The sequence below is a fragment of the Vanacampus margaritifer genome, chromosome 18 (assembly GCF_051991255.1).
Source record: "Vanacampus margaritifer isolate UIUO_Vmar chromosome 18, RoL_Vmar_1.0, whole genome shotgun sequence".
NCBI classification, from domain to species: domain Eukaryota; kingdom Metazoa; phylum Chordata; class Actinopteri; order Syngnathiformes; family Syngnathidae; genus Vanacampus; species Vanacampus margaritifer.
In genome coordinates this window covers 10,390,019-10,417,019 of record NC_135449.1, presented here as the reverse complement: position 1 = coordinate 10,417,019, position 27,001 = coordinate 10,390,019, and the positions used below count along the sequence as shown (strand labels likewise).

At 39.9% G+C, this 27,001-nt stretch overlaps 2 protein-coding genes across 7 annotated transcripts; one reads left to right on the top strand and one right to left on the bottom strand.

Annotated features, from left to right (window-relative positions):
• Window positions 1–287: 287 nt before the first annotated feature.
• On the top strand, window positions 288–15,185 carry gucy2cb (guanylate cyclase 2Cb). The gene is made up of 29 exons (XM_077551530.1): window positions 288–302; window positions 1,401–1,607; window positions 1,769–1,787; window positions 2,007–2,119; window positions 3,137–3,204; window positions 3,285–3,500; window positions 3,695–3,816; window positions 3,895–3,997; window positions 5,056–5,170; window positions 5,239–5,380; window positions 5,592–5,674; window positions 5,852–5,960; window positions 6,028–6,115; window positions 6,865–6,973; window positions 7,058–7,111; window positions 7,181–7,252; window positions 7,312–7,416; window positions 7,512–7,598; window positions 9,203–9,335; window positions 9,407–9,544; window positions 9,638–9,714; window positions 10,653–10,744; window positions 11,012–11,170; window positions 11,254–11,446; window positions 12,254–12,428; window positions 12,549–12,647; window positions 12,803–12,897; window positions 12,965–13,041; window positions 13,669–15,185. Exons 1-29 carry the CDS (start codon window positions 288–290, stop codon window positions 13,868–13,870), a joined length of 3,267 nt encoding a protein of 1,088 aa, XP_077407656.1. The 3' UTR covers window positions 13,871–15,185.
• On the bottom strand, window positions 14,123–26,805 carry kctd17 (potassium channel tetramerization domain containing 17). 6 transcript variants are annotated; one of them, XM_077550759.1, is made up of 7 exons: window positions 26,384–26,805; window positions 20,590–20,698; window positions 20,248–20,339; window positions 19,684–19,833; window positions 18,765–18,890; window positions 17,249–17,385; window positions 14,123–16,267 (listed from the first exon to the last, which is right to left on the bottom strand). In XM_077550759.1, the coding sequence occupies exons 1-6, from the start codon at window positions 26,711–26,713 to the stop codon at window positions 17,290–17,292; spliced, it is 903 nt and encodes a 300-aa protein (XP_077406885.1). In that variant the 5' UTR covers window positions 26,714–26,805; the 3' UTR covers window positions 14,123–16,267; window positions 17,249–17,289. The 6 variants fall into 6 exon arrangements, with proteins under 6 accessions (XP_077406885.1, XP_077406887.1, XP_077406886.1 ...); XM_077550761.1 differs by having other exon boundaries at window positions 19,732–19,833; XM_077550760.1 differs by having other exon boundaries at window positions 19,684–19,830.
• Window positions 26,806–27,001: the final 196 nt, after the last annotated feature.

The window sequence follows — 27,001 nt, the reverse complement described above, 5'->3', positions numbered from 1 at the left end:
CACTTCCTGTTCAAGTTGGGGCACTTCCTACTTCCTGTTGATTTTAGGGCACTTTCAGGTCACTTCCTGTTCAAGTTGGGGCACTTCCTGTACAAGATGGGGCACTTTCAAGTCACTTCCTGTTGATTTAACGACACTTTCAGGGCACTTCCTGTACAAGATGGGGCACTTTCAAGTCACTTCGTGTTGATTTAACGAGACTTTCAGGTCACTTCCTGTTCAAGTTGGGGCACTTTCAGGTACTTCCTGTTGATTTCGGGGCACTTTCAGTTCACTTCCTGTACAAGATGGGGCACTTTCAGGTCACTTCCTGTTCAAGTTTGGGCACTTCCAGGTACTTCCTGTTGATTTTGGGGCACTTTCAGTTCACTTCCTGTTCAAGTTGGGGTACTTCTTGTTGATTTTGGGGCACTTTCAGGTCACTTCCTGCTCAAGTTGGGGCACTTCCTGTTGATTTTGGGGCACTTTCAGGTCACTTCCTGCTCAAGTTGGGGCACTTCCTGTTGATTTTGATCTTTTTGTTTTGTTTTGATTGTTGATGCTTTTAATTTTAAACTTTTTTTTGTATAAAACAGTGACAATTGGCAGAGTTGCAATACATTTAATTCATGCTAAATTGTAATAAAGTACAAACATCAATTTTACAATTGTGTCATAATAAGGACTTAAAATATACAGAAGTTATTAATTTCTATACTGGTTACAGGTTGGTAGCAATTTGGATAAATCTCTACGATGAAAGTTTGTTTTTGTCAAACCTTGGAAATGGTAAAAAATGCCTAATTCAAACCAAACGGCAGTCTTCCCGAGTACTTTTTGGACGTTGGATTTGCCACTTTTTGTGCATCAACTCATCACATGCTGGCATTTTTACCACAATGAACACAAATGTGAGCACGGGGAAACCCTCAAAATGTTGGCCTGACTCGCCATTTTGTGCTCTAATTCTTGATACTTAGCCTAAACGCCACAAGAAGAAGAAACAGTTGTCCAAACCTGATCTGCCACTGCCGTGGAAAAATGATAATGTACATCAAAGCCTTTTTTGAAATCAAATCCGGATTTATGTCTTTATGCTTTTACCACAATGCTTCCAGGCAGAAGTAGTCGTAACTGTGCTTATCATCACCTTTGGGAATGCGTACCTAGCTGTGCTTGTGCTCATAATTCATTCAGACCTTGGGATGACAAGAGAGGAGGTTATATGGCCTTCTTGGGTCTCTGCTGGTTGTATATTAACAAGTTAGTGTGTGTGAAGCGTAGGTGAGAGACAGAGGAAGTGATTTATTTATTTATTTTAAGAGACAGACGTTTCAAAAACAGCTGCTGGACCTTGTGCATTTTGATATTGCGTGAACCTGAAGAAAACACGGAAAGCCTTCATGGATGGGTTTTTCTAGCGCGAGAGGCCGAATCCAGCGAAAATGGCTCTAGGGAGGTGGTTCTTGTGGTTGTGCACTCTTGGGACTCTCATGGCATCGCATCACGGTATCCAACAGTGTTTAAGAGGCGTCTCTATGAACGTGATCCTCCTGGACGACGAGGAGTCTCCCTGGAGCTTAAAGTTTGTCCGGGGACAAATACTGAAGGCCTTGAAGTCGGAGTCCGTGCAAGAAAACGGTAAGAAAACACTTGGAAATTGCACATTTGCTAAGCTCGCTTCTGCCTTAACATTTTGGGTGTTTAAATCTTTCTCCAGTCTAATCCTTTTTTTTTTTTGTCCTTGCTTTCAAGTGATGCAATGAGTGATTACATGTTATTTGTCAAGTTAATAAATCTTGCTGACAGTTAGATTTGTTCAAAGTGACTTGTTATGCAAGTTGACCGTGGGACACCAAAGAGGTAGTAAAGTACGTTCTAGTACAGTACCATATCTACTGATATAGGTTATTATTTATTGACAAGCGACTACTGACTTGATTGCCCCCCAAGTGATAAACTAAACTAATTAATAATACACCTGTTTGCCCTTTCTGTTTTCCATGTTCCCACCAAACATATTAAAGACACAAATTTCAATTTCACGGTGAAATTTGGTGGTTTCAACACAACCTACTATCAAAAAAGAGGCTGTCACAGCAGTGCGTGTGAAGGAGTTGCCGAGTTAAAAAATCTAATGGTGAGTACAACTGTATATATTCATACTACTAACATCACCAAAAGTTTAGTTTACTGAACTCATTTGCTCCCAAAACATAAAACCGTTCTATTTTAAATATTGCCATGGTCCCACAAACATATTTCTAATTTTTTTATAGTTTTTTTTTAATGCTAGGGCAAACAGAAGGGTTTGATGCAGCCTCTGACCTGAAGAGGACACTTAAAGCAATGGTAGTTATTGCAAAAAAAAAAAAAAAAAAAAAAACGTCCAGCAGGTGGCAGCAGAGTATAAGAGATCAGCCAGGGCCATGTTGCAAAAAAGCTATTTTTCTCAGTGTTTTTAACAGATTTGTGAATAGTGATGAAACTCATGCACAAACTCTAATGCTAATTGCTGCAAAACAGAAACAGATAGAAATATACTTTTTTCCCTGATGAAAGAAGAGACTCTAATTTATCTTTTGATAGGTTTATGTTTTTATTGCGATAGAACACAATATTCTGTGGGCCTTGCAAAATCAGTCCAAATCCAGTAAAACAGGAGGGAGCGAAGGGGGTTGCTTCAGTGAAAATGCCTGGGAGTGAATGAGTTAATATCCTGGATTAGATTAAAAATGATTTAATACAGAAAAAGCCTACTAGAACATCTGAACTTTATTTGTGGTTAATCAGAAGATTTAAAGAACTTAAATAGTGGCAGGTGTGTGTTGACTTTAAATGCGTAAAAAAAAACTTCACAGTTTTGAGGGTGTGCACACTTTTGCAACCACATTAAATCCCCTCTTGAATTATTATTTTTTATTCTATTGCGTCATACAGATTATAGGTCACATTATCAGTGGGAAAGGTTTTGAATTTATTTGTCTCATTTGAACAGGGGTGTGTACAGTATGTAGACTATTTAAATCCACTGTAGATGAACAAAAATACATTATTCATAGTAAAGTAATTCTTTAGTTAAAAATGTACATAAACAACAGTTTATAGGTATGCAAATTAAAACATCTGAAGCGCATACTGTGCGATTCCTCTGCAGCACTCAAATAGCCTGGGCTGCGCCGTGCTGGGCCCCACGTGCACGTACGCCACTTTCCCCTTGGTCGAGTAAGTGCATCTCCAAACATCTCTCCCGGGATATCGCCTACGCGTCCCGTTCACATGTCCTCTTTCATTCCCCGTGCCAGCGCTGAGAAGGGCCTAAAATTAAGCACGCCCATCATCTCGGCTGGCAGCTTTGGAACGGCCTGTGACAACACGCTCAACCTGCAGCGCCTCCTGCCGCCCGCCCGCAAAATCTCAGACTTTTTCGTCCACTTCTGGAAAGACGAAAAACCCCTCAAGCCGATGTGGGAGACAGCTTATGTGTATAAGTTACACACGAGCACGGAGGATTGCTTTTGGTGAGACACCATTTGCGATTTGTACAAATGCTTTCCAATTAATTATGGTGTACCTCAAGGCTCTGTACTAGATACCTCTGGTAGAAAGCTCAATTATGATTAATATTCAATAACTTTAGGAAGCTGGTGGTACAAAAAAAAAAAAATCAGATTTTTAGAATTTAGTTCACTTAATGTATTCATAATATTCACAGGTATATAAATGCACTGGAATCAGCCCCAGACATGTTTGCTCAGAAGGTGGATAGAACGATGCTGCGCAAACCAGAGGACCTCAAAACCGTCCTGTCGTTGGGCAGGAACAGGACAAGCAACTGTAAGTCTTCACTGGGACAAGCAACCCAAAGAATCACACTGACTATAAAGAGATTGATCAAGACTTTTCTCTTTGTAGTGTTCATCATGTGCGGCTCCGTGAAGGACGTTGTGGAGGTGAAGAATCTCTCAGCAGAAGCGGACAGCAGTGAAATTCTCTTCATCCTTATCGATCTTTACAAGTTAGTACTTTGACATGGCGTGAAATGTGCATGCACACGCTGTGTGCAAAGTGAAATGCTCACAAACCCAAAATATTGGTTGTTTTGTAAAAAATATATATTTATTTTTATACAAACAATAACTCAAAAAGTTGAATCAGTCCCTTTTTGACCCATATTGGGTTATTTATTTTTTTGCCAGATATTTTTAGGGCATGGCTTCACACTCAAAACAGTTGGGTGAAAACAACCCAATTTTGGGGAATATATATATAATTTTTGAGTGTTGCTTCTTTTCTTAACCTAGATTGACAGCAGATTGGGCTACATTAACCCAAGGTTGGGTTCATTATTTTGACCGAGGACTGAAGCCCGGAAGCTAAGGGTGTAACAATAACGGCAATATCGTGATATCACAATATTAAAACCGCCACAATATCGTCAATCATCATGTCACGATATTAAAACCGCCACAATATCGTCAATCATCATGTCACGATATTAAAAGCAGCACTTGTTAAAAAAAAAAAAAAGTCTGGTTGATTTTCATTTGTACAGTTCTAGCACCCTCTGGTGGCTAGGTTTTTTTTGGGCCGTTTAATTTTCACAAGGCATGTTTTAGCCCTTCTATGTTTAAAATCCACGCTGATCAGACGAAGGGGAACGTAATATGCTCAATATGTGGAGGAACTCAAAGTGTGCGTGCATTAGCAAATAAGTGCCTCAATATTGTTGTTGATTGTAGGTTGTACAAAAGCACAATATTGTACAAAAGCACAATATTGCGTTTTTTTTTGTTTGTTTACAAAATTGTGACCTTTTCATATCGCCAACCTCCCCACAATATCGTGATTTTTATCGTGACTTTCATATCATTATAATATCGTATCGTGATGTTTGCATATCGTTACATTACATCCCTAGGAGAAGCTGGTCGTCATTTTTAACAGTTGAAGCAAATTGAATGCAACTTTTTTCGAAAACATTGGCAGATTTGTACACTACAGTGGCGCCTTTTTTTCTCCGTGTCCAAAATTGCCATTCAATTGTGAGAACGCTCACTTGCCTCCTTTCCACAGTGATCGGTACTACATCAACACTACGGCTCATCCCTCCATGAAGAATGTATTGGTGCTCACCATGCCCGACACCAGGAATTACACTATCAACTCAGACCCGAAAAGCAACAACACAGTACGGACATACAGCAGTATTCAGAAGGCCTTTTTTACAGCACTAATTTGTTTCTCATCTTCACGCAGATGAACGACTACATGGCAGCATACCACGACTCAGTGGTACTGGTTAGTCAGGTGATTAAGGACATAATTACAAATCCTCACTCAGAAGCTCATAAGATGCCATATGTTACTGTGAATTACCTCCGGAACATCTCCTTTAACGGTAAGCGACCAAAAAGTCTCATGTTAATCTCATGATTGTTTTTGGGATGCACGTGCAATAAATGTGAAAAATGAGAAGCGGGCATGATGTCCACGGGCCTGACGGTCAGCAGCAGAAGGCTGTCAAGCCTGTCAATCATTTAAACTGAACGTGATGAAGAGGTGATTGGCCGTTTGGTTACCGTGGCAACATTCCCTGTCCTCTTGTCCAGGCATCGCCGGGAACTATCGGCTTGACAAGCGGGGAGACCGAGACGTGAATCTCTCTGTCATTTACACCACCAATGATTACAAGGTATTCAATTATGGTATTTTTAAGTCATAAATACATTAAAAATAATAATAACAAAATATATAAGATTTATGCATAAAGCTATATACAATGTATGCAGCATGTAACATGAATTTTAATTTAAATTTTTATAAATAAATAAAGGAATTTTAATATTTCACTACATTGTTTTGTCCCCAGTATCGTATTTTATTTGAGTATGACACAGAGCACAACGTGACCATGCAAGTTGAGGACCACCCATCCTTTGTCTGGGGGAACAGACTTCCGGATTTCAGACCGGATGAAGGTAGAGTCCGTGGTGTTTGTATTTGCACGATAGGAACCTGCATAGAAACTGTGAACGTGTCCCATAGTTCGTCCCTCAACGATACTTGACACCGTCGTCATCATCTTGGCAGTGACCGTGGTGGTGGTGGCCATCATCGCTTTCATATTCTACAGGTGAAAAGTTGAACTCATTCACTCCCAGCCATTTTCACTGAAGCAATCCTGTTCGCTCCCGGCTGTTTTACTGGATTTTGACAGATTTTGCAAGGCCCACAGAATATTGTCAAACATGGAACCTACCAAAAGAATGATTAGAGTCTCTTCTTTCATCAGGACAAAAAGTCTATTTCTATCCGTTTCCGTTTTGCAGCAATTAGCATTAAAATATAGCTAGGTTTCATCATTATTCACAAATATGTTTAGAAAACAGAGCAAATTAGCTTTTTTTCTCTCAATATGGCCCTGGTTGATCTCGTTTGCTCTGCTGCCACCTTGTGGCCGTTTTGATAATAACTGCCATTTCCTCAACCGTTCCTTGTAGTTGAGAGGCTGCTCTTGCATGAAAAAATATTTTAAAAAAAAGTATAAATATGTCTTTGGGACACTTAAAACATTTAAAATAGAACCGATTTATATGTTTTTTGGACCAAATGAGTTAAATGTGTCCGGATATAACTAGTTCTCTCAAATAACAATGAAAACACTATTAGTCATCTCGGTTGATTTTTCAAGACAAGGAAATAAAATCGGTGGAAACATTCAAGGGGTCGGCCAATCACTGTTCCCCCAAAATTATGGAAATCGGGACAGATTCCGATCTTGGCCGATAAATCAGTGCACCCCTAATATATACATATATAAATAGAAATTAAAAAAAAAAAAATTCTCTAATTTATTCAAATTATATTTGACTGACCAACTAGACAGAACCGAAGAGATCGTCTCCTGAGGAAAGGCTGGTCCATCTCCCACATCCCCTCTGACCTCGTCAAGCTGCTGGAGGACAACTCACTCAACCAAGTCTACCTGAAGGTATGAAATTCAAACATTCCGAACAGACTTTAAAAATCGTACACATTTTGTGTTCGAGCGTCCTCCCACATCATCTCCCATCAGATTGAAGAGAGAAAAAAGGATTACAAGATCCGCCGTGCACTCTATGATAAAAAGGTAGTCAAACGGCCGAAGGACTTAACGTATATGTGATATTCGATATTGAGCGTACTGCTAATGTTTCAGGTTGTCATCCTGAAGGAGCTCAACCACTCGGACGGGAACTTCAATGTGACCCAGAAAATGGAACTTCACGCGGTGAGGCGTGCAAACACACGAATGTTCTATTTGGAATGAATCATCCCTTTTCTCCGCAGCTCCTGCAAATCGACTATTACAACCTCACCAAGTTCTACGGCACAGTGAAGTTTGATCAGGGCGTGTTTGGGGTGTTCGAGTATGGCGAGCGGGGGTCGCTCAGGGTTAGTATGACACGCGCACGCTCATTTCTCATACAAAATCGTATGCCAAACAATAAAGCTAACTAAGAATTAGCTTCTGTCCTTTACTGTATCAGTATGTGCTGAATGACAAGGTGTCCTATCCAGAGGAGACGTTCATGGACTGGGAGTTCAAGATCTCCGTCATGTATGACATCGCCAAGGTGACGCACAAACAAATTTGCAATGATGAACGAGCCTTTTATTTGTTTGTTGAACTCATTCATTGTCACTCCAGTTAAAAGGAAACTCTGACGTCTATAGTCGTCAATGGCAGTGAATGAGTTCATTTAGCCACACTGCACATAACAATAGTTACAACTGCATCTCTATGTGTAAATAAAAACTGAGCTTTAATCCTAAATTCTCTAGTAGGCCTTGGAATTCAAAATTAAACTAAAATTACATTTTCTTGGGTCATTTAAGACTTTTTGTTCAATTAATATTAAAACCAGGGGTGTGAAAATGAGTGCGTTAATTTTGAGTTAATTTAAAGTTCCTTTAACGCACGATTAATGACAGCAGCAGATACGTCCACGCCAAAATTGAGCAGTATGTAATAATAATGCATGTACTTGTGGAGACCGGGGTCAAGTTGGATTTTGCAATTCTAAAAATGTCACAAGTTACTTCATGTTAAAGATTAGATAAGCGCTTTATATGAAAAGAAAAATGCACTGAGCTGTCACCAACGTCTTACAAATGCAATTATGCCATCTTGTGAAATAAATATTAATATCACACTTGTTTTTTAGTTACAGTACATCTTTTTAATTTTAACTCAATTTTATTATTATTTTTTATTATGAAATTACTCTATCATACTATCATATATATTACATATTTCTATTAGTTTAAAAAAATTCTCACTTTCATGTTAACAAGAATATGAAAACTTAGAAAAAAATATTTTATTGTACATTTAGAACAGATATAAAATGCGAATAATTGTGAATTAACTATTGAAGTCTAGTGATTAATTACAATAAAAAAAATAAATAAAAAACACCTGACACCCCTAATTAACGTGATCACCCACTATTCCTACTATTTGCGGGGGATAGGGACCTCAAATCACTTCAGCATGGTTCCTTGGACTAAGATACAAGATGGCGCCAAAGCACTACTTTTTGTCTAAATCAGTGATTCTTAACCAATGGTTGGGCCGCAAGCACCAGCTAGTAATTAAATTTTGTAGCTGTGGGCCGCAAGTAGCAGGGTATTTTATTATTTTTTTTAAAACAAATTTATCTACCCCCTCCCCGTGTAGAAAAAATATCCGTCCACATAAACGCACACAAAAACGGAGAAGTGCGTTTTTAAGCTCATATAGATGCATGCCAAGCTTCTAGGCAGCAGCAATTAGCCAAATACTTCTCAACTTTGACGTCACACAAGCATGGACTGTCAGCCCACATAATAAAAATAAAAAAAACTATAATAAACAGTCATCCAAAGTGAGTACATCATAAACGAAGCATAGAGGAAAACAAAGGGGATGAATACAAAATATAAATATTTATTTTTAGCCACTAAGTAATGGTTGCACGGTTAAAAAAAAAAAAAATCTGTGAAAAGATAAATTTGTAAATGCCGCCCCAAAAATATGCAGGGTTTCACTGGATAGATGAATGAGAGAATTGCCATTAATACATGAGTGTCACTCACCTGTGCTAATAAAAATGTTGCCGCAGATCCTCTTTTCTGCCAGTAGAGGACGCCCATGCTTGAATCGTACTTCACTTCTCCACGGTATCCGTCTGTGCAGGGCATGTCCTACCTCCACGCCAGTGCCATCCAGGTGCACGGCCGCCTCAAGTCCACCAACTGCGTGGTGGACAACCGCATGGGGGTGAAGATCACGGATTTCGGCTGCAACTCTTTCCTCAAGCCTGGCAGAGGTAAAGAGCGGCAATCCATCACTGGATTGATTCCCACGCCATGCACTCGATGCCTTGGTGTCTCCTCTCAGACTTGTGGACGGCGCCCGAGCACTTGAGGAAACAGGGCACCTCGCAAAAAGGAGACGTGTACAGTTTCGCCATCATCGCTCAGGAGATCGTTCTCAGGAAATCCACCTTCTACACCGAATGTTGTTCTGACCGTGCAGGTCAAACATAAATACAGATTCAGTATTTGGCATTAGACTATCCCTGTAAGCGATGTGATTTGTATTCATGTATTCATTTGTGTGTGTGCCCAGAAAAGTTATCAAAGGTCATCATGAGCTACTTCAGACCTGATCTGGACTTTGACACGGCTACAGAGAAAGAAGTTGAGGTAAAGCTGCTTTTTGTGCAGCATTCCGTCCTGTAGGGCAGTGCAATTAATTGAAATTCAATTTCAATTTCAATTGTTACACTCCACAATTAAAACATCTGCATAATTGTAAAAAAAATAATAATGTTTTTGACTTGTATGTTGTCTAAACATTTGCACCTTTTTAAAATGTTAAAATAACTAATTAAATAAATTTTGTTTCGTCAAAAAGGAAGTTGCATAATTATAGTGTTTCAAAGAATTTTACATGGCTTAATATTTTTCTTTTGTTTTTTTTAACGTTTAAACATTTTCTTGTTTTGTACCAAAACAATGAATGATCATCCTACTGCACAGTGCACATGCTACACTCCAACTTCAACTTTTTGCCAACATAAATAAATAAATATATATTATTATTATACTGTAAATTCAGTTTGGTCCAAAAATAACTTACATAATTATAGTGTTTCTATTTTTTAATTGGTCTTAATATTTTTAAATGTGTTAAAATGTTTTTGTTAATAAAAATAAAATAAATAATCATTTGAATAATCGTGATTTTAATTGTCAAAAATAATCGTGATTATTTTGTCCATAATCGTCCTGTGATTTCAGTGATTGCATCATTATTGTAACATACATGTTCAAAGTGATATTAAAAACTATTCATTACTTTTATTAGGTAGTTGCTAATTTTTCTTATCTTCCATTATTTGCGGAAAAATTCTCCTAGTCGTTGTTTTGTACCAAAACAAAAATGTTCCATATTTGGCGCCAAAGCACCTTGTTGGGGAAATTCATTTAGACAAAAGGAGTGCTTTGCCGCCATCTCGTGGGAACACCAGTAATAATAATAATGGTTGCCTCAGTTTGTTTCTGGTGGGAGGATGTTGAATGGAAGTGATGGAGCAATTTTTTAAAATAAATATTTTATTATGATTTGATTGTACCTTTAGGTATACATGCTTATAAAAAGCTGCTGGGAGGAGGATGCTGAGAAAAGACCGGATTTCAAGAAGGTAGAAAGCTGTTTGGGCAAAATCATCAGGTAAAAAACATTATAAAATTTTCCAATGACTTGTTTCGTTATTGTCAGTGCATTGTTGTTATTGAGAGGGGTTTCTAATCTTAGTTAGCCCATTTAGCTACAATAGTCATGTATTTTAAAGTTATAGAGAGATGGTAGTGATTTAGAATTGTTGATACAGATTGTTAAAGTGCATCTAAAGAAATGTCTGATTGTCCAAAGAAAGACAGGATATTAGTTTCGATCGATGATATATTTGAATGTTATTTCTCTCTTTTTTTCCTCTAGTAAAATTTACAACAAAGACAACGAGAGCTACATGGACAACATGATACGTCGCCTGCAGATGTATTCCAAAAACCTGGAGCACCTGGTGGGGGAGAGAACGGCCCTTTACAAAACAGAGAGGGACCGAGCGGACCGCCTCAACTTCATGCTTCTTCCACGGTTTGTTCAACATCCAAAAAAAGGCCCCGAAACAAGTTCAACGATTGGTCTGTGAGAACTTGAATGCGTTTGGTTCGGGGCAGCCCTGTGGTCAAGAGCCTGAAGGAGACGGGCGTGGTGGAGCCTGAGCTGTACGACGAGGTGACCATTTATTTCAGCGACATCGTGGGCTTCACCACGCTGTGCCAGTACAGCACGCCCATGGAGGTGGTGGACATGCTCAACGACATCTACAAGGGCTTCGACAGCATCCTGGACCACCACGATGTCTACAAGGTCACATGCAGTACAGTCTATGGGGGGACCAAAACTGCCAAAATAAAAAAATAAATACATACTGTAATTAAATGAATAAAAGTGAAAATAAAAACGGATATAATAAATATAATTCAAAAATTTAATATAAATAAAGAAATAAATGGAATTAAAATAAAAAATAAAAAAACGAGATTCAAAAAATAAAAATAAAGAAATAAATGTGGAAATAAATATACAAATAGAATAAAATATCAATCAATCAATGAAAAACGCTTCTGCTCTCACATTTATTTATTTCATGCAGCAGACGCTCTTGTCAGGTCGAAATGTTATTCAAAAGAGGGGGTGGTCCTAAGCGTGTCTCGGGGTTGGACTCCGCCGTTGCAAAATGCCTTTCAATGGTCGAGCGAGCGGGTCAGCAAAAACAAGGAAGTCTCACCGGCGGCTTGCTTTGGGCTGCTCCAGTAATGGATGACTATCTTGTCCACTGTCAAGTGACAGTGTCAAAAACAAGACATGTTTAGGACCGCCCCCTCATTTGAATAACATTTCATCCTGACAGAGCGTCTGCAGCATGAAATAAATAAATGTGAGAGCAGAGCGTTTTTATTTATTTATATATATATATATATATATATTTATTTTTTTAATCTCGTTTTTTATTTTTGTATTCCTTTTTTACTTTTATTTATTTAGTGATGTATATATATTTTGCTGTTTTTATTAAATTTTTTAATTAAATAATATTTTCACTTAATGTATTCATTTATTTATTTTTAAAGTTGGCAGTTTTGGTCCTCCATAACATCGACATCTGTTCTCCAGGTGGAGACAATCGGCGACGCCTACATGGTGGCGTCTGGTCTACCAAACCGTAACGGCAACAGGCATGCAGTGGATATCTGCCGCATGGCCTTGGACATTTTGGCCTTCATGGGTAACTTCCAGCTCAGACATCTGCCTGGCATCCCTGTGTGGATACGAATCGGCGTGCACTCAGGTAGACCACATTGGTCCTGACCTGCCAATCACATGACATTTTCAGATCTCCGTCCACGGTTGGGACTATAATCTCGTTACTAACTGTACCTTTATACTATCTTGTTTCATTGCGTGTCAGGTCTGTGCGCAGCAGGCGTGGTCGGGGTCAAGATGCCCAGATATTGTTTATTCGGCGATATGGTCAACACGGCGTCTCGAATGGAGTCTACGGGACACCGTGAGCGCGCTCTTAATGAGCAAACTGATTTATGTCGACATTAACGCAGCGTCGTGCCAGTCGGTTCCTGCCCTGTGACATTTGTAATTATTGATGTGCAATTAGAGGATCTCGTGGTCAACCTAATGAGATGAATCTGACATTTTGCGCCGCAGCCCTGCGGATCCACGTCAGTCAGCCAACTATTAATATCCTGACGAGGACAGACTGCAAGTTTGAGTACGAGTACAGGGGTGAAACGTATCTAAAGGTAATGGATGATCACACTCAAATAGTGGCAATATTTTGAGCGTTTGTGTGCGTTCATGTTTTCTCAGGGTAAAGGAACAGAGACAACCTACTGGTTGACTGGTGAGACGGGTGCAGACTACGACCTCCCAGCTCCTCCCACAACGTATGAAAATCCAACAATTGTATTCAGAAACATTACACTACTAATTTGTAGGGGTGATAAAAAAAAATTATCGTAATTAATCGCATGACTTCAATAGTTAACTCATGATTAATCCCAAATTTTATAACTGTTCTAAATGTACAATAAAATATTTCATGTTTCATACTCTTAACATAAGTGGGGAAAAAAATGTTAAACTAATAGAAATATGGCTGCATCTTTTAGTCATCGATAAGTAATTTAATAATAATTCCTAAAATGTAGTTAAAATTTTAAAAAAGACGTACTGTAAAAAACGAGTGTGATATTGGTTTGTGTTGGTCATTTTCTGCCACTAGATGGCATAACTGCATTTGTAAGACATTACAGCACAGTCCTTTTTTTTCATATTAAGAGCGATCTAATTTTTACCATGAACTAACTGCATTATTATTACAATTTATTACGGCTTAATTTTGACGTGGACACTGGAATTCCCCCAGTGTAGGCTTTCCAAGTAAGGTGCGGTCAACACACTAATTTTGACAGCCCGATTTATTTGTCAACTAAGTTGATTTTTAAAGTACGATTGAAACTAAAAACGCTCTTAAAAATACCCGTCAACTCAACACTGACCTGCTTTTCCAGGGAGAACTTCCAGCGGCTCCAGCAGGACCTCGCCCACATGATACTGGCATGTCTGGAGCGACGTCACCGAGGGTCCGTGCGCCGAAAGAGGCCACTTCTGAGTCGGCGCGAGGATGAGGACAAGGGGCGAGGGTCCGTGGTGGAACCCCCAGAATACTTGCATCTGGCCACTGTGGATAACACGCTGAGCACCTTCCTGTAGGACAAATATGGCATAACATCATCAGGGAAAGACTTTTGAATGTTTTTACACAAAATTGATCTGGTCTTTATTTCAGTTATGCACTCACCGGTATATCGTCATCCATTTTCTGTTGCATTTGTCCTCACTAGTGTGACATCCCAAAAACACATTTGGGAAAAGCTGAAGTCTATCACAATTGCCATAGAAAATACAGTACTGTATTGGAATCAGGTGAACATTTTCTCATGAGATAGTCAAATAAGACAACACTTAAAAAAAAAAAGGAAGTTGTATTTATTTTTTTTAAAGAGTAGAGCCATTCATTTACATAAAATACAACAACGTCCTGATAAATTAACATTCTATCGTACTTTATTTTGTATGTTAAAGGGAAAGTTAAAACTTTCTTTACAAAAACATGTACTTTGCACTCCCAATAGTCTAAACACAGTATTCTGAACAATATTGAGTTTGTGGAATATTATAATTTTTCCTTAATCCATTTTAGGGGCGGCCATTTTGCTTTATACTGTCAACCAAAAATGACATTACAGTGCCCACTGGCTCAGGTAATAACTGGTACGGCGCACCTGTTTTCTGAGTTTGGGCATGTGATGTTCACAAGCCGAGCCCTTAAGACACTGTGATATCATTTTCAGTCGACAGCAGAGGGCGATATAATGTCAAAATGGCCAATTCATATTCCACAGACACGATATCAATCAGAAGAGAATACCATGTTTAGACTAGTGGTGGCGCATAGAACACATTGTCAAGAAAATATTTGACTTCACTTCCCATTTAAGTACATTGAGGCTGCATACCAATTAAAATGATTAAATCCATTTGTTTTGACAATATGTTCCATCTTTGTTGTTTTTGTACAGAAATAATGAATTGATCAAATACAGCAGGAAGCATTTAATGAGTGGTGTACAAATTCATAAACACGATAAGAGGATGTCACAAAGCACCCTCAACATGCAAACAGAGGTGGACTTAATAATGCTAATAATGTGAATGCGCTGTTGAAAACATACCAACATATCTTGTGTCAAATTTTTGTGTGGGTCAAGACCATTGGATCAGTCAAACATGAAAACTATCTCGTATACAAAAAAGTTACCTGCTCAAATGATGAGCACCCCGACAGCAAAACCCAGATTTTTTAAATAGATATTTCAAAAGAAGCCTCGATAATAAATAAGACAAATATACAAAAGAATAATTAAAAAAGACATTAAAAAAATCAGGCCCTCAACAGCATCTCTATTCAGCACAAATACGCAGCTGCATGTTTTTCCTATACATTTTTATCCCCCTCCCCCGAAAATACTACTCTCTTGCAATCAAAACCGAACTTGGACTCTAAATGCGATTGTAAAGTACGCATGAATTCTAAAATGCATATAAAAAAACAACCATGACAATTTGACATGTCAGTCTTTTGCCGCTTGAGCAAGGCACTGAATTAATCGTGTTAAAAAAAAAAAGTTACAGAACAATTGAACCCCTTTCAGTCGTCTCTTATACCACCAATATGATTATCATCAGCTAAACGTCTTATGTTAACACGAATCCTGCTACAAGTGTATTGCAAAGATTTCCAGAATATGCCAGTTTGTATTCTAATCTACAAAAACAGTTTGCCGTCTTTGCATCTTATTTAATGTGTGTGTGTGTTTTTGCATGTATGTCTCCCGTCATGTTATCACGAGAAGAAGGGAGTCAAATGTTAAATTATACTGGGTGGTTTTTCATCATCTGTAAAAAGTAATGCCCCACAAAACGGCCATGCTCTTACTTACAAGCATGTCGTTCCCTACATTGGACAAAAACGTAACATAAGGTGCAGTTTCCACTCGGGTCTACATGATACATTTCGAAAGGAGAACTTATTTTCAAATACTTTGAGGTGACCTATGTCAACAACCAACTTGACGCCTTCTCTTTTGTTGCTTTGCATTCCTACCTACGAGTACATGATGCGACATTGGAAAGATTAACAGGAATAAAAAGCATCAGAAAACGCATCTTTTGGACGGTGATTCTATGAACGCTTCCATGGAAGCATCACTCGGAATTCAATACATACTGTAAGTTCATCATATTGTGATTCTGGCTAGTCAAAATCTTTGGTCATAAATGTACTAAGGTTCACTAAGTTCCTATTTGTAAGGTCCCTGGAAAGTATTTTTGAGAATATTGCTGTACTCAACTAAATATGCGTTTCAGTTCATCTTTTTTTTTTTTTTTTAAGTTGTTCAATAAACCAATTAGAAATGCTACAAATCCATTTCCGTCTTTTGGACGCCACATACACACACATTCCAAGTACAGGATGTTGTTTTGAGCCTAAATAAATAATTTAGGTTCTTGTCATGTCTACATCCGGGAGCCGTGGATCTGGAAAAGCTGCGGAAGAAAATAAGACAGTTAGCGAGTGGATCCGCGTTCGATTTGCAGTGCATCATCATTAGTTACAGTATCGTCCGGTTGCCATGACAGCAATGATGATGAAAATGGGGACATACGTGATGGCTGGGGCATGTCAACAAAAACATACACCACCACGCCTTAAAATGCGTGTGCGTGTACGGTGTTTGTGCAAGGGGACAGGGAAGAACATACAGGACAACGTCAGTACTGCTGCACTAAAAGGTCAAGGATATTTCATGTCACAGCATTGGTAATCAGAACCCGCCGAGTCGCTGCACTCCTTCGTTATCTGTGATGACAAAACGGTGGGAGTGTGCGCACCCACATACACACTGGGTGCAGGCTGCACTGGAAGGAGATATTTGATCTATTTTGAACAGGAAATGCTTCATATTGTCTGAATAGGATTTGATTTCATTGATCCGTTTGACCGTCATTTTGTTTATTTTTTATTATAATTACTGGAGATGGTGAATTGTGGGTATTGTGAAGATCATTTTTAAAAAAATAATTATTAATTAAATGTGTCATAAATTTACATGAGTTTCCCTTTTTGAACTGAAATATTTTTCCACAATACCTGCCGCGAATTAAAAAAATATATCTCTCCCAAGATGGCAGCAAAGTAATATAAAAACATCAAATAGGTGAGTTTTGGGCAAATACAGGTAGATATACAGTACTATAGATCCCCCTAAAAAAATTAATTTATGTGGAAAACCACAAATAATTTATTAAGTTGCAAATTTGTGGTCAAACGGGGAAAAAACACACGCTTCAATATGCTTGCCATGTGCATAACACAAGTCTTCCTAGACGTATCATTTCCTGTATAACACTTTTTTTTTTCAAAACCCAATGCAGTGGCATGAAACACTCTAAACTGAACTGACATTGTCCAGTCACACACACTAGAATATACCCACAGCTATTGGACTCACTAACACAGTTCCTCACCCTTTCCCCGACTCGCTTTGGAACAAAGGAACATGACTCCCTCATTCTCTAAGCCACTCATTCGGTGTTGTTTCTCTCCCTCCCTCCGCCTCCTCCTCCTCCTCCTTCGCTGCTTCCTCCTCCTGCGTCTCCGTCGGCTGCGGTCAGCAGGAAGGACGAAGGGAAGGGGGAAAAAAACAAAATGGACAGAAAATGAACAAAAAAAATGAATGCCAATGAGTGTCAGTGAGCAGGCAGAGATATATATTTACACTATATATCCATATGAGGGTGAACAGTGACGACAGTGAAGCCAGAAGTGGAAGGTCACTTGAAAAGAGGCGAGTGATGAAGTGGATGACATTTGATGACATTTCAGTGGGGAGTCAAAGCATAAACATTCACATACAACAGGAGGAAAGAACCCCAAATTGACACACGCACATATGCAGAGTGAGATCGTTTTGACACATTAGTCCATTTAATTGCAAGATTTGTCTTTCTATGGCACCCCATTGAGACATGTTGGTTTTTTAGTTGTTGGTCCATATAGTGTTTTTTTTTTAATAGGTGAAAACTATCTTATTTTTATTATGATCATGTTTATAACAGTAATTAAGTAAAAAAAATGACATTAGCTAGTCATTACTGCCAGTATTTAAAAAACATATTTAGTATAAAATATAATTATTACTATATTTAGTACACGCTCTAAAAATAGTTGGGTTAAAAATAATCTAAATTGGGTAAAAAAGGGACCAACCCAAAGTTTTGGTTTATTTATTTAAACCAAAGAGTTGATTAACTGAATAACCCACCAAACTTTTTTTTTTAACAATGTTTTGGGCTGTACACGAAAAACTAAAATTTGGGTAAAAAAACAAAACAAATTTGGTCATACGTTTTGGTTTACACATTTAAACCAAAAAATTGGTTAAAATTAATAACCCGCAAAACAACACATTTAGGGGGGGGGGGGTCGACCCAATGTTATGGATTATTTCTTTACTCTGTAAACCAAAAATGTGGTTTAATGAATAACCCACCAAACTTCTTTTTTTTTGGACCGACCAAACTTTTTGGGTTACGCATTTAAACCCAAATGTTGGGTCAAAAGAATAACCCAAAACTTTTTAAAAAGATAAAGGTGGGGTTGGGTTGTTTTGTGTGTTATTTATTTGACCCAACTTTTTGGTTTATATGATTAACCAGAGCATTTGGGTCGGTCACTTTTTGACCCAATTTGGGTTATTTTGAGACAACGGTTATTAGAGTGCAAAATAACGTAATAGTGTAGATTATATTCACATTCAATGTTTACCTCCTCTTATTTGAAATTGTATCATTGAAATTTTTTTTTAATTAAAAATGTCTTTGGCTTCCATTTTTCAGTTTTCTTACATCTCTTACTTGTTTTTCCAAACAACAAGTTGTAGTGTAATTATGCAAGTCCTAAATCTCTGCTTGTGGACATGTTTTTACAGTTTCTTGGCACCGTCGACACCCCACCCTGGCCTGTGAGTGAGGAGAGTTTCACCTTCGTTTTGTGGCTTTGCTCTGTACCCAGCCCCGAACCAGGCGTGTGAAGCTCCTTGGAAACAACACACAGAAACTCAGCCTGATCCTCCGTTCCGTAGCTGTACGACGAGCCGATGTTCACCATCTAGACACACGCGCACACAGAAAGAGAAGATTTATCAGCAGGAAGTAAAGCTCACCGAGGAAGAAAAACACGTGAGCGAAGGAGAGACTCTGGTGTTCATGCATGCTGGGTCGGGGAGCGGACAGCCGGTTTTTGCACACTCAGCAGTGGACTGGACATGAAGCATCATTTTACTTATGCCAACACATATATATTAAAACTACATGTGAGCGTCCAAAGAGACAAAGCAAAGCTGTACTGTGTGCATTTGAGCGCAAGGTGGCAAAGCAGGGAAGAGAGGGGCTAAAGGTGATTGCTAGCCTGACTTGTTGGGAAGGAGGGGGGGGGGGTGCTGTGTGCCACTAGCGTCAGGTGAAGGTCAGCACTGAGAGAAAAATAACATTATTTGCTCTGTATCTTTAGACTTAGATGAAACCTTAAACTGATGACAGGAACAGGAAATGTTTCCATCTTCAGTATACTGTAACTAGCTGAAAAATTTACACCTCAGTTCGTTCACTCAGAAGACATTTCAAAACAATTCCCGTAAATTGCAATGCATCATAAGAAATGAATAAAATAGTTGTTGTGTGGCTGCTTTCTGAGTTTTAAACCTATTTAAGAAGCTCAGCATGTGTCTTATCATCTGCACTCGGGCTGACGCTTCCGTGTAATCATTAAGCGGAGGCTACATTAAGCCTAAGGTTGAGTAGCGCTAATGGAAGTGCAGCAGGTAGGGCTCAGGTCGGGGCCGTGGGGGTGGGGGGAGGGGTCAAAGTTGAAGGGTCAGCAGTAAAGCGTGAGTCCAACCCACAGTCCAGAGTAGTCCAGTGCGGGGCTTTCTGCAGGCGCGCACGCTGACCTGCTCAAACTTCCAGCCGTCGGACATTGTGGAGACCATCTGGGTCAGCTCCTCCTCCTGGCACTGCAACACTCGATAGACGTGCTTAGGGGGGACCTGCTGCTAGGACACAGGATGAGACAATTCAGTTTATTTCAGTACCATCGTGCAACACTGAAATGTCACACAAAGACACCTTAAGGAGGGAAACTAATTGAACTGTCAGTAAATCAGCCGTTTCTATTTTCAGATGGGTGCGCTGCATGCAACCCCCAGGCATGTACACTTAAGTGCAGTGCAATACAACACAGGGAGAGTGGGAGTATGCTGTGGAGGGCGGTGATTATATAAGTGTGAGTGCAACCACCCTGAAAAAGAAAGGAGAGAAGCAGGGGCTCTAGCACACTCTTGAGAGAATCACAAAAAGCTCACGTCACTGTAAGTTGACTGTGAGATGCTGATAAAGTCTAAAAAGATTCTTGATCATTTTTGAGTTCATTGCTAAAGCTGTGATGAAAACATCGATTTGGGGTTTACCTGCGTAGACTTGGAGTCCCTCTCTATGATCCGCTCTTTGATGAGTTTGATAAGAGGGGTGATGTTGTAGAACTCCGCCTCCTCCAGGACTCCTTAAAGCAAAAGGAACACACAGGTTAGCTAGTGTGTATGCAGACAGCCGTCAGCCACCTGCACTTGATTTAATTTTTCACTCATTTAATGTCGGAAACTACCGTCGTAGAATATGTCATGAAGACGACGTTGAGGAGGCTGCATAGAACATACTATTTTTAAGGAATTTGGGGGGGGGGGGTTGACTTCCCCTTTAAGAGATTATAAAAAGGTACGTGTGCACACGTCTTAAATTATAAATAGTGACACCTTCTTCAGCTAGTTCCTTGTTGTAGACCAGTTTGCCATGTCGCAGGTAGTTGAGGATGGGTCCAAAGTAGGTGGGGTCTCTGTCAATCACATAGGCTCCCGTCTCATCCTGTTACACAAAAGAACCAAAAAATTTGCATTAACATGGGACATTTGGCTCGCCAATAAAAAAAAAAATCGTATGCATTTGCTTGCTCATCAAATGTAATTATTTTGTAAGGATAAAAATGATAATTAAAGGATAACAAGCTCAACAAATATGGACAGAGTTTGAGAAGGACAACAAGGGCAGCTATTAAGTCAACACCCCAAAAAAACTTCTACTTCCAAGGTGACAAGAGGATGAGGACAGCCATAATCACATCAGTGTGTTTTGGGAGTGTGTGTCTGCAGAGAAATCCACAGTGTGCTGAGAGCGGAAGGGCGGTGGAGGACGATTGGTCGTGACTCGTCAGTGTGCGATTGACAACAGTGGGCAGGAGCTTCCTGGATGCGTCAGTTTCTTAAAAGAAAAAAAAAACGCTACGAGCCAGGGTGTCACTGTGTGGAAGGAATCGGTCTTCTTTTAGCCATGTTTCAATACACATTATTATAGCATGTCCACAACATGATCTTTTTCCACCTCTACTGTACTTTTAAGGATATTAGTTGAGACAAGTAGATTATGACTCCCTGCAGAGGTTAAGTACACCAACAAAAGTCGGTTTGTATTTTAAATAAATTCAAGTCCGCCTGTCAGAGCACTTTTCAGTCAAATGAGAACATCAGCATTTTTCCCCCCCGTAAACATTTGTCTCCCTGTGTGTTATACCGTCCCATAACACAGATGAGGTGATAACGCGGGTTCAGACTCGTAGCGGAATCTGACGGTTGGGCGAGACACTTCCTGTCAAATATGCACCGACACAACCCGTTTAAAATTCACCTGCGTGATCCGCGGAAATCTTTAATCAGCATCAAATAGACACAATGTCCATAATGAGGATTATGTGGTTATAATCTGCAATCCTCGATCATCTCACATCATCCACGTATCAAGATGGACATTAACTTCATCATGTAATTGGATTGGAGCGGCCAGGGTTCAACTTGGGGAGGCATTAACAGCACACAAATTGATGATGGGGCGGCAGGGCGTCTTAATAGCGATAATCTCATTAAAACGGTCGCACGGCGTCAGACCGTGCGCGCATGGGTTTAAAAACGGCGGAAGACCCAAGAGGCGTAGCAGACAGGAGGGAGAGCGGGCTCGAACCTTTAAACTCGCTCTAATTTGTGGAATAGAAGGATTTTAACTCAGGATGAGAATTTTCATCAATAAAGGGATTCTGACATTAAAAATATCTGTGTTGTATGGCACGAGCGTCGAGGTTTTGTTTTGCTCGTCTGTTTGGTGTAAACACTACAATTTGCATTCATAACAAAAATAGAAGCCGGTGAAGAACTACCGAGTAAGCAAGTTGTCAAGCAAGCTTAAACTTTGACATGATGTGGAATTAAAAACCTCTCTAGTGGCCAAGTGGTCCGGTGGGTGGAATAATTTCAAACGTATCCCATTTGGGCTATTTTTACTCGATATGGGAAAAGTCATGCTGGAGCAGACCAGGCCAGTGAGCAGTTATGTTTTGAGGGTTTGACTGTGATAAATAATTGTGCTAGCTAGTTGTTAAGGAGGAAGTCAACATTAAAAGATTCTTTCCAATAATATGTTCCATGTGTCGTTGCTAGTCTAAACACATCATTCTGATTACTATTACCAAAATCCCCCCATATTTAACCCATCTCAGGGGGCGCCCATTTTCCCACTTGCTGTTGACTGAAAATGACCTCACAGTTGTTTAGGGCTCAGTAACGACCAATCATGGCTCACCTGTTTTTGAGTTTGTTCATCAGATGTTCACAAGGCACAAGCTGAGCCTGACTAGTCTAAACACGCTATTCTGATTACTATTGCGGAATATGAACTAAGCAGCAAAATCAACCCATTTTTATCCATCTCGGGAGGCGGCCATTTTGCCACTTGCTGTCAACTGAAAATTATATCACAGTTAGTTGCTCAGGGCTCAGGTAACCAATCACAGCTCACCTGTTTGACTTTGGTCACGTGACGTTCGCAAGGTGAGCCGTGATTGGTCGTTACCCGAGCAACTGCGATTTTCACTCGACAGCAAGTGGCAAAATGGCTGCCCCCTAAGATGGATAAAAAACAAGTGGATTTTGCTGCTTAATCATATTCCACAAATGCCATATTAATCAGAATACTGTTTTGACTAGTTGGGTCACATAGAATATATTGTCAAATAAATAATAATAGAATAAAAGTGTTACCAGCTCGCAATCTCACACAGATTTTCCCACTTCTATTGTTATTATTCAAGTGACTAAGACCAGAATTTGCTTGCGACATACTGATTATGCAATCAAACTACGTTTCCCCTCTGGGCAAGCTGGCAACTGGACCGCAGCTCTGCATTCATCCGACAACCTCGACCTCAGTCAAACGTCACTCTGCATGGAAACGATGCGTCTGTCCAAACTCAAAAAAAATGTGTAGCGTGTGCCACCGATGAGGACACAACTGAAATAACCACTGAAACATGTCTCTCAAGTGGGGAAAGCCTGCCATCTGGTACAAAAAGGATCCAGTACTATCTATCAACCATGTTCAACCTCACCAATGACTCGCCTCCTGTTTTTGGCAAGTGTGACAGCAATGTGACGGGTGCAGGAACACTCGGCTACAAACGCGCTATACCTCCTCCAAGACGCAACACTGCCGCTGTTGGGAGCAGAATGAGAGGCGGGTGAGGGAAAGGGGATAAAAAAAAAAAAGTGAGTCATTGCCGCTGAGGGTGACAAAGACGGAGAAAGTGAAGATAAAGATGTGAAGGAGAGACATCCTTGTGTGTCTTCAGGCGACGCAAGGGTAGATCCTGTCATGTCGCCGCCGAAGGTCACATGGGAATATTACCCCCTCCAGTGCAGTTCAGGGGGAGTCACTGCTGCTGTTGGGCAAAAAGCGCCTAAATTGAATGTTGTTTTTTTGCTTTGGTTGCAGGAAAGAACATCTGCTCAATTGGTGAGATTGAAGATTCTCTGCAGTTGGCATAATAAGATACTTAAAACCCTCCAGGAAATGCGAGCATAGACCGTTTGCTGCATGGCTTAGATTAGAGTTACTTTACAACTTTATTTCCACAAATAGTGGCCCCTGCTCACGCTGGGTGTGATGCTCGCATAAAAAAATAAACATACCTCAAATAGCTGGCTCCTTTTCCCCCTCCGTTAAGGAAAAAAAAATGACTTGCGTCATGGCAAACATCTTTACCACAACGTACACCGCCGGGAGAGCAGATGTGGCATCTATAAAGTTGACATTATAGTCTGAGTGGAGTTTAGAAAAGGGATTGATTTATTTCAAAATTTAAAACAGCAGTAGTAACAGATATCTACTCTATCTTATACCAAGGACCTCCTGTACTAATTACTGTATGTTCTTATAAAATGCATTTGATTAAGTTTGTCGCGAGCAGGAGCACAGCTGACTTAGAGCAGGAGGAGGGAAACACCCTGGAATGGTGGCTTTTCAGTCAAGGTACACAAACACTCATTCATACCGAGTCTTCAAACATGCTGAGCAGAGATGAACCGATACTCCAACGTTCTGTCAGGGTCAACGGCAAATCATTTTTTTTTATTCAACGGCAAAGGCGCATCATCCCACACTGGTGGGAATAGTCGATGATGCTTAAATAATGAATCGCGGGTCCTGATTTCAGATTTACTGTGGGTAGTCAGTCAGTCCACCATGACAACGTAGATGATTTGCTTTGCAATACCGTGTATATCGAGTAGCCCGTGTCACGCGTCATTTTAAGGAGAAACACATCCTATTTGTAATCTTTGGGATTGCTGCATGTGACGAGGATGTCGCTCTCTCCCTCCACATTGGATGCTGCTATACAGCCACTGTGACTGCGTAGCCCCCTGCAGAAGAGAAGGCACGTGTTCTTCCATCTGACTCCAGCTACATTCACACCACGGAAGGATGCTGAGCACACGCGCACACACTTCACTATGCATGGAGAATATCAAATAGGAATGTATGTGCTGATATTTGGCATTTTGACAAATATCAGCATCTGCCTTTTTCACCAGTCTGAAGGCCGATAAAGCTGGTATCTCACTGAACGGCGAATGCTTGCGAACGTAGCAAATTTTGGGGTTTCATCCGGATTTGCAAGATGTTAATTTTTACTTGTCGCAAAGAAAGTTTAAACATGTTCAGAGTCAGACAATTTTTCATTGTCTGCGAAGATCTTTTGAAACCTTTTGCAAACCCTGATGAAAATCCCAATTTAGCTACATTTCCATGTATTTGTCTCAGTGACATATAGGAACCACCAACCAGCTCTGTGGGCTAGTGGTAGAGTGTCCGCACTGTGACTGGGAGGTCGTGGGCGGCCCCTGCTGCTGCTCACCGCTTCTTCAGGGAACGGGTCAAAAGCGGAGAACGAATTTCGCCCCATTTAAGTGGGTGTGACAATCAGTGGCACTCAAAAAAAGAAGAAGAACTTTTCATTTAAGTATTTATTTATTTTTGTACTGTAAGATGTTGTTGACACTGGGAACTCCCGACACTTTTTATTTTTAAAAATTAAGAAATTACATTGGAAATTTGGAAAACTCTATTTACAGGAGAAAAATTAGGGAGCTATTCACTTAGTTTTTCATTTAGCTTAACACGTGCATAGGACCCTGCAAGCTCTGCAATTTTTATAAACACAGCTGGCGATTCTTTTTATGTTTAAAATTAAAAGAAAAACCTTAAAAGTGTTGAAAATGGTTTTAACGTACATGCATAATGGCATTTCAACACAGTTCTTTTATTTTTATGCTATGTTTCTCTTTTACGGCAAATTAATATTGGCTTGAAATATTGGTTATCGGCCTCCTTGACAATTAATAATCGGCATCGGCCCTGAAAAAAAAAACATGTTGGTCTATCACTACTACTAGTACACACTTTGTCCTCATTAGTAAGACTTAAGTCGCTCTACTAGTGCACTGAATTGTCTTACTAGAGTTCGAAGTAAACATGGCGAAGCTGCATTTACTGTAGCTGTTATGCTGCACACAAATGGAATAAGCTGCCATCAGAAGTTAAGTCAGCCCCGAGTGTAAATGGTTTTAAATCCAGGTTGAAAACGTTGCTTTTCCCCCCCACATACCTTTGATTAAGGTATTTTAAATGGTTTTAATTTTCCCCTTTTAATTACTATTATTTTTTAAATAACTTCCTTACGCTAAATGTTTTTACATTGTCAATCTATGTTTTGTTTTGTTTTGGTAAATTTTGTAACCTACTTTTGTTTTCTTTTTTGCCCTGAATGTTAACTTACTGTGTTTATTGATGCTTATAGGTGTTGTCTTTCCTTGTGTAAAGCACATTAAGTTGCCTGTTGTGTATGAAATGTGCTATACAAATAAACTTGCCTTGCCTACTAGTAGTGAGGACAAAGAGTGTACTAGCACATGGACAATTTTGTCCTAGTTGGATGAAAAAAATGCCTTTACACACACAAGCTTAAAGTTGAACTAACAAATTGTGCCGTGAAACAGATTAGGACTTTCAGAAAGGTAAATTAATATAATTTGACTATAGTTAAGTGTTATCCACTTCAGAAAGATAATATGTTAGAAACACCTCATGTATTGACTTTCGTCAAATACTGAGAAATAAGAGCAGGACATTAAGAACCTGTGTGGACTAGGGTGTCCTGTTCGAACTCACCGTGTCCGAGTGCAGGTCTTGCTGCTGGCACAGCCGATACAGGAACGAAGTTTGTTCTTTTAGTAGCGTTTGCCTCGTCGTCAGGAACACGGTGCCGCCGACGTTCAGCCGAACCCACTTCCCATTATTTCCTCCGCCGGGATTAATGACCGAACCGTTACCGACGCTATGCGACGTCTTCCCGCCGGGGTCGGTCGTGTCGGCGGGAGGGGAGGTCGCGGTCTCCCCGGCTTCGTTGTCTTTGTTATTGTTGTTGTTATTATTGTTGTTGTTGTGGTGGCAGCCGTGCAGCACGGGGTCCAACTCGTCGTCCGCCGTGGTGGTTGCCATTTAGAAACGGGCGCTTCGCTTCTCCTCGCACAGTGGAGACCAGCGAGTTTGACCGAGTTTGCGCCTTAGCGTTTTCTATCGGTTACCACCAACCCGCAGCAGTTATGGGCGTGGCCTGGAAGGTTCCCGGTGCATTGTGGTCTTGGTAGTTTTTCTCTGCCGTTGGCTAAGACGTCAACAACAGTTCGGAATCAATATTTATCAAATAGCATGACAAAAAGCATTGTACATTTAAATAAAATACATCATACTCACCAGAGATGGTGATTATTAAAAAATATTTGTGTG

Coding starts and splice junctions, on each gene's coding strand:
- gucy2cb (XM_077551530.1), top strand. Junction 10,745..11,011: donor TGTTTGGGCAAAATCATCAG/GTAAAAAACATT, acceptor TTTTTCCTCTAG/TAAAATTTACAACAAAGACA. Junction 11,171..11,253: donor AACTTCATGCTTCTTCCACG/GTTTGTTCAACA, acceptor GGTTCGGGGCAG/CCCTGTGGTCAAGAGCCTGA.
- kctd17 (XM_077550759.1), bottom strand. CDS start 26,713: ATGGCAACCACCACGGCGGACGACGAGTTGGACCCCGTGCTGCACGGC. Junction 18,891..19,683: donor GCACTGGACTACTCTGGACT/GTGGGTTGGACT, acceptor GCGTGTGTCTAG/ATGGTGAACATCGGCTCGTC. Junction 17,386..18,764: donor AGCAAAGCCACAAAACGAAG/GTGAAACTCTCC, acceptor TGCTGACCGCAG/CCGACGGAGACGCAGGAGGA.